Source organism: Diplotaxodon limnothrissa, linkage group LG5 (genome assembly GCF_057381915.1).
Source record: "Diplotaxodon limnothrissa isolate DT_005_m linkage group LG5, D_limnothrissa_male_GT1.1, whole genome shotgun sequence".
NCBI lineage: Eukaryota > Metazoa > Chordata > Actinopteri > Cichliformes > Cichlidae > Diplotaxodon > Diplotaxodon limnothrissa.
Window position 1 is genome coordinate 5071439 of NC_140600.1, and position 12157 is coordinate 5083595.

At 38.8% G+C, this 12157-nt stretch overlaps 1 protein-coding gene across 1 annotated transcript in view; it reads left to right on the plus strand.

The window, feature by feature from the left end:
* LOC146631467 (copine-9-like) overlaps window positions 1–12157 on the plus strand; it is a 205653-nt gene that overhangs the window by 14145 nt on the left and 179351 nt on the right. The window contains exon 3 of the mRNA XM_085353696.1: window positions 3860–3906. Coding sequence (XP_085209822.1) covers window positions 3860–3906 — 47 coding nt within the window. The remainder of the gene's footprint in view (window positions 1–3859; window positions 3907–12157) is intronic.

Consider the following 12157-nt stretch of genomic DNA (forward strand, 5'->3'; position numbering starts at 1 on the left):
ACAAAGAGCAACATAATAATAGAGAAAACAAAGCACCATCACAATAAACTAGCTAGTCATAGATATCAATATTTACTAAATAATAAACGATATTGTGCAGCACGCAAGATAGACAGCGCACAGTGTGCTTTGAGGCAGCAGCCAAGAAAGATTAGTCTTTGCTCCTGTGCTGGGTGGGGGTGGAGGGTCGTGCTGGAAGGTAATGATTGTGTCAGACGGGGTCCTGAACTTCAAACTCTTCCTCCCCACTGAGGAAAAGCTAGACTGACAGACCACAATGCCCCCTCAGCTCTTTCATGTCCCTGGTTAGATCCCTCTATCTGACCCGGTCCTCAAACCACAAAAGGACAGTGCAGGTCAGTGTAGACTCATAATGTCACAAAGCACTGGCAGCTAGTGATGAAATGATTGAACCTAATCCACACTTGAACTACTAATATATTTTAATGCTTCTGAGTGGCTGCGAGTAAACAGCTAGTTCCTCATCCATAAATAATTAGAACGAAATTTTGCATGTAACAGGTGAAATTTCCTGTTTATAGACTATAAACATCTTACTGACAACTCAAGCAACATTTTTAACCAAACATTCATATAGTGCTACAAGTAGCCACATTGGAAACACCAGTCAACATGTATGCCTTTGGACTGAGGGAGGAAGCCTGAATACATGGAAAACATGCAGGCACAGGAAAGAGAGAAGGGCTCAAGCCAGGTTTCAAATCTGGGACAGTGCTAACAGTTATGCTACCATGCTGTCCATGCTTGGACAAAAATTAATGACAGTAATCACAAGTAAGATATCGTATTTTTTATAGTATTTTTCTGAATGTAATCCAACCATTGATTACTCAGCCAATAAATGTAATTGGTCAGATGACTCAGTTGCATAGAAATGCATTTTCTTAGGACACATCTTTGAAAGATTAAAATGGCCTGGCCTGTATTTGTATAGTGCTTTACTAGTCCCTAAGGACCCCAAAGCGCTTTTTACTGTAGAAAAAAATGGGACAATTCTCATTTCAGTGTGAATGACTGTGGCTTCACATTTGTAGAAATACTCCAGTGCAGCAGGAGAAACAACTATTTCATCCGCAGCATGTCTTTATCCTGTCTTCCTTCTCTCACCCCAAATGGTGGCAGCAGATAGCCCCGCCCCTCCCTGAGCCTGGTTCTGCTGGAGGTTTCTTCCTGTTAAAAGGGAGTTTTTCCTTCCCAATGTCACCAAAGTGCTTGCTCATAGGGGGTCATATGATTGTTGGGTTTTTCTCTGAATGTATTATTGTAGGTCTACCTTAAAACATAAAGAACCTTGAGGTGACTGTTATTGTGATTTAGTGATGTATAAATTAAATTGCATTGAACTGAATTGAATTGAAATTTGAGCTACTGAATTTGTAAATTTGCTCACTTCCAGACAAATGATATTTTTTAATTATTATAGTAGTTTCATTTCAATAGAAAGACAGAATATCAACCAAATATCCAGAAAAAAATCCCTAAAACAGTTATAAAAAGATTTGAGTGAAATAAGTGTTTGAGCAAAACTTGACTAAATTCGGCCTCGGGCTAAATATGGGTTGATGAGTGCTCAGTTTTGTTTTGATTTGACCAAAGCATGTTTTCCCCACCCTTCTCTGAATCATGTTCACTGGCAAAATGGGCCTGTAGGTCTATGTTGTTGAGCAGGGGGACCTTGCAAGTGCTGCAAGATTTTAATTAGTTATGGTGTAGTGTGTTAACAATAGTGCAGTTGGTGATTGTAATTGCCATCAAATCATTAAGAAGCTTCCTTCCGTGTAGTTTGGGCTGATCCAGTGTCTTCGTCTTTCTGAAATTTTGCATGGAGCTCCAGACTAAAAAATAAGCCAGTGGTACTTTTCATTTTAGATTTGTGTAGAAAATTTGCTCTGCAGACAAAAATTTATGATACCAGATTCTTGGACACTTGATGTGATTTCAGAATCACAACATTAGGCTGGAGACAAACGATAAACACAAAGGCTGAAACAGTCCAGTAAAATTACACTTCCATGTTTGCCTGTCCTGAGCTCCTTCAGAGGTCAGGCAGCTAGTCTCAGACTCCCAGTGCAAACATTTTAGAATTGCTGCCCTAAATCAAGAACATGCATTGTGTACATGAATGTGGATCATCATCAGCAAGCTTGCTTATGTTGTTCTCTGTCTCCATTTTACTCTTACTCACTTTTTCTGTCTTACCACACCTCTTTCAGACAGGTGAGTGTCCATATATGAATCACTTAGCCAACCATCCCTAAACTCTCTGCCTCTTGCTTACCATTTCGATCTTTATCAGTTAACACTGTTTTGCTTCCCTTGTTTCATCTGCATTTCCCTTTGGAGAGAAAAGCAGAGAGAATGGGGATGTATGGTTTCCAACACTGACTGGGTTGTGGTTGACTGGCCTCCTGTCCCACTGAAGCAGAAACATGATGATTTCTATACATGGCCTGCTGTTACCATGACCTGCTTTTAAGTGGAAGAGAGAAGAAAAGAAGAGAGGCTGGGGAGAGGAGTGGAGGAGAAGAAGTGAAGTAAAATGGAGAGTAGGGAAGAGTAGAACCACAGGACAGGGGAGGCACAGAGGGGGAGGAAAGAAAGGACATAGGAGGGAATGAGAGAAAGAGGAGGAAAGGGGGAAGGAGAAATGGAAAATCAGTAAATGGAAGGAGGACTTTAACAAAAAGAGACCACAGGGAAAAGGAGAAGAAACTGATTTGGTAGCAAAAGGAGAAATGTAGAAGAAAAAGTGGAAAGGACAGAAGAGAAAAAGCAAAGACAGATTTCAAAGAAAATATCTACATAAAGGAGGATGATGAGGGGAAGGAGAGAGAAATGAAGAAAGGAGAGTAGTCAAAGATACATTTATTCATTTATTACTGGACTATACAAGCTCAGATGTATTTGGCAAGATTTTTGCTGGTGTTGAACCCTAATCCAACACAATTGCTTTCACTGCTGCAAACACCTGAGATGAAACCCTTCGGTAACTCCGACTGAGGGACTGTTATTTCTTCCTTCCTCAGGATTGAGGTCATTTCCTTCTCCAACAGCGCTCTCTCTGTGGCATCGAGGGGGGGAGCAGTGCGTGGACACTGTTGAAAGGTGGAGGCTCACAGTAGAAATGTGATGTGTGGCACTTCCTACTTCCTCATTATATAGTCTAAGCAGAGAGGGAAAGAGATAATGACATATCAATAGATGGAAAGGGGATGGAAAAAACAGCCTGTCCCTCTCATTGTGGGCCAGAAAGGGCGCTGTGAGTGCCAGGGCAGCTGCTTCATTTCTCTTTGTCTCTGGTGGCATGCACCTTGAGCTTGGGTGAAAACAAATGTGGTGTATGTGAACACTTCTCTGTCATTCGCATCGGTTAAATAAACTGATCCATTGTGTTTGTTTTGTTAATAAAATCTTTTTAGTGTTTTACTCTTTTACTGTGTTGAGAAGACCCAGCCAGTGAGCAGGTTAGGAGCCTCCCTTCAGCTCATCATTTGGAGAAAATTTCAACACAGTCTGAGCTGTTTGGCAAGTTTTGGTATCCGAAGAAAGCCAGTGGCAAGACGAAGCCCTGCTCGCTGAGCCTTAAAATGACTGAAAATGGAACGCAAGCTTTTTGTTACAAAAGTAATACTGTATGAGAAAGAAACGTGACTTACAGTTTTAAAAAGATTATTTTCAAATATTACTTTAAACGAACATTTTTATATATATATATATTTTTTTACATCTTTAGATAACAGCGATTTCCTGCGTTTACGTCTACTGATTTTGAGATATCCATTAGTCTTGAAAGGTGCAAAAATAAATTTAAGGCGTGCATCTGTGTTTTTCTTTTCAGTGGTGGTGTTGTACGTTCAAGGCCTGGGGACAAAGGAGTGGAGAGAGGTGAGTGAGGCACACCGGCAGCTTCAAGGTTTGTCCTGGGAAACCTGTTAGATCCACAGACTACAGTGTTTTAACTGTGCTTAGCTACAGTTAAAACCTTTGTCTGAAAAAGCACAAAAATCCTGATATTTTTTTGCGCCTGGTATATCTGATTACAGAATTATACTAACCTCTTTTAGTTATCATTTGTTGACATGCATGTACAGATTTCAGAGGTCTATTAAAGGTACCAAAAAAGGTCGATGTTCATATTGAGAGGGAAAAGAGAATGAAATATTACAGTATCTATGGATTATCTGAAAAGAGAAATAACAGCTATACCACTATCAGGAAAACGTATATCTAACTTTTTTATCATGTGCTACATTTTTTTGGCAAATCAATTAAACTCAAAATATAAGTTACAGAGTTAATGTCTCTGAAATCATAAATATACGAACGCACACAAAAACAACAATAATGCAGTTACTTACCTTGTTATCATATGTGCTTTATTGACTTGGGGTTATTTTTAAATATCATGGTTATCCTTGAATAACATCCCTATTCCACACACAATGGTATGTATATGCGTCACTGACATCCAGATGTTTTGATGAATCAATACCTTTTGAGTCAAGACTGAATGCAGAAATGTAGGAAGTAAACTCTGGCAGCTGCTTTTGGTTTTTTAAAGTTTGCGGTCCATAAATGTAATAATCTCACGTGTCGCATAAATCAAAAACATGTTCTGGCTTTCAAGACTGCATCTGCTTTCCTTGGTGTACCTACTGCTTTAGTTTATTAACCCTTTAAGACCATAGAACCAAGTCCGCCAGAGCTTATATTATATTTTTACATGCTGTAGTGCAATTTTTGGGAGCATTTCAAGTTGCTATACATCAATACAACTGTTATAGCCCAAATTTTAATAATATGTATGCATTAAGTGCAAAGAAATTACATAAATTGCAAGAAAGTGCAATAAACTACAAAAAAATTGAAAATCACTTTTGTTTTTTTAACATATATTTCTAGTTAGAGAAATTTAAGAGGCTTATCCCTCAAAACTGTAAATACAAAAAAGTTGCACAAAATAGTTTCCCACCACAGGAAATTTATTTTGAGTGTCTTCATAGTTTTATTTTTTAAACACACCAATTTTTATATACTGCAGGAAAAATGAAAATAAATATTATAATGCAAATTTGCAAAAAAACAGCACATGCATCAAAATAAACTATTTCCAGCAGTGCAATTTGACTTCTAAGCATCCCAGAAACGACACAGAAAGTCATAAAGTCAAACATAACTTTTAAAAACACCAGTATAGGCTCATAAGGCGCTGATGGTAAAAAACTACATTTCCGCGACAATGTCGTCACTTCCGGTTTCAGGCAGGTACTGGCTGTATCCCAATTCAGGGTCTGCAGCCTTAAAGTACGCAGCCTCAACGATTCTCAAGGGCCGCGTACTCAAAGACCGCTAAGGCCGGAAGTGCGAGGCTTGTGTAAGGGACGGTCTAGCCTCCGTTGTGCTGATACTGTAGTTTGTCAATAAAGTTAAAAACATTTTTTTTTAAAAAGCCTCCGTTGCGCTGCCCAGGTTGCCTAGCAACCATGATACTAACAGCTGGAAACGTGTCATAGCTTTGTTTGACAGGAATGAAGGAGAAAATGTTTTGTTCATTTGTTTGTTTGTTTCAACATGAGCTTTGATCATTCTCTGTAAGATTAAGCTCAGCTATTGAACGGCGTATATTTTAAAGTAAAGGCTTTAAAACCAAGTTAGTACAAACGTCACTAATGTCACATGACTTTGCCGACATGTGGCCAACAGTAATGTTTTAATGTTCTTCGTTATTAAACATTTGCACATAAATAAGTGACGTAATATTCAGTACTTAAAGTTCACTCTTCGGTCGCCCCTCATCCGCCGTTTTTTTCTGCAAATTTATCCACACCCATCGCCGCGCTATGCATTCTGGGATATGTTGGGCCATGAAGTCTACACTGCCACAGCCTTAAAATTCAGGGAAATGAAGGACGCATTTCAGGGCCGCATTTCGAGCAGCCTTTGAATTGGGACAGCCTTCGGCGCGCCGCTGTGACGTAATCGGCCTTGAAATGCGGCCTTTAAGGCTGCAGACCCTGAATTGGGATACAGCCAATGGCAGACATGCGATAGTTCATGCTGCCGTAGAAAGTGTTACGAACAGCTGATCGGATCGGCAAAACGTGTTTCTGGAATATTGTGTTTTTGTTGCTGCAAGTGCTTTTTATGCAGTTTTTGCAAAGCTATATGTGGAAGGAAACCGTGGCCTAGGACAAGCTGATGGCATAAGATGTAAGTACAACTCCTCCGGTTTCATATGCAAAAAAAATTATTGCGCTAGCTTACGTGGTTGCAGTGCTACACTCTAATAAGTAAAACATTGGTTCAAATAAAAAAAAACATGTTAACGTTTTCCACTAGAATTTTTGAGTTAAGCCAACTTCTGGCAGAATAACATTAATTCAAAGCAATATTTTTGAGTATGGTGAAGTAGCTTTTTTGGCCACAATTAAAAACATTCTTAAGTAAAATTAACTTAATAATTTTCGACTAGAACACAAAAATTTAAGTTGATCCAACGTGAATTTTATGTATAGTGAAGTTACTTTTTGGCCACAAAAAAAACCACATTCTGAGTAACATGAACTTAATAATTGTCAACAAATACACAGGAATTTAAGTTGATCCAAGATTATATTTATGTATGGTGAAGTAACTTTTTGATCAAAATAAAACACATTTATAATTAAAATGAACTTAACTGTCGGCATAAATAGTATTTATGTTGGTCAAATATGATATTTTGGTTACAGTGTAGTAATTTTTTGGTCCCACAGGAGATTCTATAAGGCCATTTACCTGTTTCCCAGCAGGCTAATTCGCTCCAAAATACAACCTTGATCATTTGGCTGTGTCTTATAACCATGACTACCGCGTAGGCAGGCTCATGCATGGTGGTGCCTGCCCACAAAGAAGTCAAGGTTCTAAGACCTTAGAAACTTGTCGATCACTTTTTTCCCCAAACGAACGTCAGCCTTAACATGGGCTGTGTGTGCGCTTGTGTCATGACCTTCAGAAAAAAGAAATGGATGTTGTGTGTATTTGTTTGAATGCGGCAGATGTGATGCCAAATACCTGGACATCAGCTAAGGGACTCGTACCTGGTGCTCAGAAAGAATAGAAATTCAGACAGATGTATTCAAATGAGTTAGACCCATTTAATTACAATAACAAACATCACAATTCTTTAACGTGCGTGCGAAGTGCAAGATTTGTGGGCTTCAGTTTCCTAGAACACAAATTGCCCGCTGAAACTTAAGGAACTGTGTATTAAAATTGTAATAAAACCTACTACTTGAATCCTCTTTTTTTTACTTTAACATGTGACAGTGAATCAAAACAATAGATGACAGGCTGCTATACATTAAATGCACTAATTTAAACATAAAATGAGCAAAGCTTCTTTCATTCAACTTTGTCAGCACTCTTACAAAGTATTCTTGATTCTCTTCCATATTTGACTTTTCACCCTCAAGATTAAGGCCAGCTAAAGAGGGCATTACACAAACTTTAAAACACACCAATACCCTCAGAACACAGGTCATGGGAGAAATTAAACGCATTCCTTAAAAATGTGCAAATAACAGCATTTAAGACACAGCAAACCATTAACTCAGAAGACTTAAGAACAGCGCTTTAAAATTTAGTAAAACACAATGAAGTAGTGCCAGAAATGCAGGAATAAGGTTTTTGTGAAACTCACTCACGAATGGTCTATCAAGTCTGCTCTAGAAAATACCAAACTTAAGATTCATTACTTTAGAGCTGGCTTTTTGTCCATCAAGCTCAAGGCATAGCTTTTGAAATACCTCAAAGGTAAATTTCAGCTGCTTGGGATAGGTAAGGTTCAGAGCGTAGATTACTCCCATCATCAAAGCACAGGATCTGGCAACATCAATCCTCTCCAGGATCTTGGATCCCTCAACGATGATGGTTGGAGGCCCATCACCAATGATAGCAATCTTCATGATTTGCATTGCAAGGTCTGCATTGAGCTCCTCCTCATCCTTGTAGGAGAAATTAAATGTTAGGATGTATAAAATACATAGCTCAAGCACTTCAGGATGACGTGCATATGGGAATGAACTACTACAGGTAGGAAAATAAGCTAAAACAGGTTGTCTTTTGTGTTTTTCAGTGATTTTACTTTGTCATTCTGTAATTTTTAAAAGCTAAATTAAACCATAATCCAACGTTTAAAATAAAAAATGTCTTGTTTTTCACAGTTTTGTTTTTCCACTTTGAAAAGAAAATCTAATAAATCATTTTTAAGGGTTATTCCACTTCTAAGTGAAATTTTATCTATTGCCATATTGCCACAGTTAGAAAGTGAGAAACAAGCCTTTTGTAAACAGCACACTAATTCTCCTGATCCGGAAGCAATCCATTTGCTTTAGCAGAGCACAAACAATGGAAGTGAATAGCAGGTGCTAGCATGTTGTGTGCAAAAGTGATTAAAATGACTAACAAAAATGAAAACAGTAATGAAAACAAATATTTCTTGGGAGCTCAGTAATCATGTTCACGGCAAATGAAAAGTGCAAAAGTAACACGGAAGATTTGCAGAAGCTGATTTAGACTTGAGACTACATTGCAGTTACAACAAACACCGCTGTAAACATCCACTGCATGGTGCATGGATATAACGCAACAGTTGGAAAAGCCTCCAGCTTCCATAAACAAACACACACAGCCACTACTATACAAGCATGGTAAGCTGCAGTAACAATGGATGGGTCTTTGATTTGTTGAAGAAATATTGCACAAATAGCATGTTGGTTTATAGACACTGGTCGGCAGTGGCTTCAACTGCTGTGTTATAACCATGTGGAGGCTTACAGCAGTGCTTTGTCGTAATGTAGTCCCAAGTCTAAATCGGCTCCTGAAAATCCTTCATGTCAATTCATACTTTTCATTTGCAGTCAGCATGATTGTTGAGCTCCCCAGGAATACTTGGTATCATTATTGAGTGATTTTAATCACTTTTGCACACAAAATGCTAGTACCTGCCATTCACTTCCATTGTTTATGCTCTGCTAAAGCTGCTGCCAGATCAGGAAAATGACTGCGCTGGCTACAAAATTTTTTATCCTGTGTGTTTATGTTGCACCTTATCACGGAAACAGGTTTCTATTCAGCAAATTATGTTCAATGACAATGGCAATAAACATCTTCGGATTGTAATTCTGAAATGCTTTTTTCTCACTTATACATGGCAATAGACATATCTTCACTTAGGGTTGGAATGTCCCTTAACTCATTCAGTGCCAGCCACTCTCAGATTTCATACTCCCCTCAGTGCCAGAGATATTTAGCTTTTTCACTGATTTTGAAGGCTCACAGAATATTTTGTTCTATGACTATGTGAATTCTGAAACCACCATGACAAAAATGAGTCTCTCTTCTTTCAGCAGCAAAAAAAAAATGTTTCTACCTCTGTTATTTAGAAATCTGCAGTAGAAAAGAGAAACTTTCATGACAAAACACCTGTTTCTGGATCAAAAGCGCTTTGTGTAAATAGGTTTTTCTAGCAGATCAGTGACTTTGATGTAAATATTTCGTGTTTCAATGATTCATGCAACATCTCAACTATGTTTTACTACTATGAAGTAAAAAAATCACCTGTAAAAATGTACTTTTGGCAGATTATTTTTTGTATAAAAATAGTTGTTTATAGACAATTTCAACATTTGAAAAATATATAAGAAAAAAGCGACTGATTTATGATTCAGAGAGTCTGTGTGTGTGTGTGTGTGTGTTACTCCCGCATGTGCACAAGTGAGTGCGCGACTTAGTCTGTTCACCCCCCACCCGGCCATCGGTTCGTCTATCAACAATTTCTGTGCGTTTTATGCAGCAAATCGTTCATTATTCTGGTCCCTGCTGCCTTCAGAAGTTTCTAACAGGAGATACTGGTCAGATAAATCCGGTTCATGTTCACTGGAATCGCTAGAAAAACCATGACGTCAGGCTGCAGACACCTCAAGCTCGAAATGACGAGCTGGATCAAAAATCGCGCCACAATACTCGTTCTCAGTAGAGCGTTCGGATTCATTTTGACGTCTAAAGACGTCTATGGCACTGAATGACTTAAATACTCAACCCTGAACAGAAAATCCAATGAACAAAACACAAAGACCCAACAGAGACATGCATTCAAAACTAAACAAAAAATTAAAAACCAACTCAAGTACTTGCGCTGTATTGTTTGAAAAGATCCTCCTCCTTCTCTCCAAGATAGACTATGAGGCAGCGAATAGCAATTTCTCTGCGCTTTTCAACTGTGTTGTCCTGATTGATAGAAAAAAATAGAAGGTGTTCAAAATACTCTTTTTCAGTGGAAAATGTGCCCACATTACAGAACTGACAACAGAAACTGAGTATTTCAGAGGTTCTCATTGTTGAGTGAGTTGAGTGTTTCCTTGATATGTGTGATTTTAGGCTACCCCATGACTTAAATGAACAAAAACAATCTAGGTAAGGACATGGCAGAGGCTGTACACTGGGGATATGGCGTAACCTATAATGTTTCATCAGCTCTTCCTTAGTGGAGGTTGCAAATTTACAGATTTTGCAAGGCCAATCCATACTTCATGATTCTGAATTACTCAATTCAAGCTTACTTGTTAAAGCTTACTTCAGAAGGTCCCTTGGTATTCGATACCAGGAGAAGATGATGGTTTGAGCCTTTGTCCTGGCAAGAAACACAGCAAAGTAACTGAATATTTTGGTGAGATTCCCACTTTCTTTAGAAGGCTGACCACGTCTTAACTGGAACCCCTAGATCTGCAACGCCAGGACAGTGTATAACACCAGAAAGTTGTGCCTGCACAAAAATACAAAAGATGGTATTTTCAACTTCACCTGTGAGTCTTCAATACAGTGAATAAGTTTCACCTGTCAAAGCTGTGTGAGCTAGAACCAAACATTCAAAACTACATAGACCTGAATACACTGGGTGCTGGAAGGCCTAACGTGGCTTTCCATAGATCAAATATACATAGAGGTGACATGGACTGGGCCAGTCTGTTGGAGCGTGTATCCCCAACGACCGCGATCTTGGAGGGGTCTCCACTCGCCCCCAGTGCATGTATTTCTACTGAGGAATGTGTTAACTCAAAAAAAAAAAAAAAAAAAAAAAAAAAAAAAAAAAAAAAAAAAAAAAAAATATATATATATATATATATATATATATATATATATATATATATATATATATATATATATATATATATATATACACAGTGGGGCAAAAAAGTATTTAGTCAGCCACCGATTGTGCAAGTTCCCCCACTTAAAATGATGACAGAGGTCAGTAATTTGCACCAGAGGTACACTTCAACTGTGAGAGACAGAATGTGAAAAAAAAATCCATGAATCCACATGGTAGGATTTGTAAAGAATTTATTCGTAAATTAGGGTGGAAAATAAGTATTTGGTCAATAACAAAAATACAACTCAATACTTTGTAACATAACCTTTGTTGGCAATAACAGAGGTCAAACGTTTACTATAGGTCTTTACCAGGTTTGCACACACAGTAGCTGGTATTTTGGCCCATTCCTCCATGCAGATCTTCTCGAGAGCAGTGATGTTTTGGGGCTGTCGCCGAGCAACACGGACTTTCAACTCCCGCCACAGATTTTCTATGGGGTTGAGGTCTGGAGACTGGCTAGGCCACTCCAGGACTTTCAAATGCTTCTTACGGAGCCACTCCTTTGTTGCCCGGGCGGTGTGTTTTGGATCATTGTCATGTTGGAAGACCCAGCCTCGTTTCATCTTCAAAGTTCTCACTGATGGAAGGAGGTTTTGGCTCAAAATCTCACGATACATGGCCCCATTCATTCTGTCCTTAACACGGATCAGTCGTCCTGTCCCCTTGGCAGAAAAACAGATCCATAGCATGATGTTTCCACCCCCATGCTTCACAGTAGGTATGGTGTTCTTGGGATGCAACTCAGTATTCTTCTTCCTCCAAACACGACGAGTTGAGTTTATACCAAAAAGTTCTACTTTGGTTTCATCTGACCACATGACATTCTCCCAATCCTCTGCTGTATCATCCATGTGCTCTCTGGCAAACTTCAGATGGGCCTGGACATGCACTGGCTTCAGCAGCGGAACACGTCTGGCACTGCGGGATTTGATTCCCTGCCGT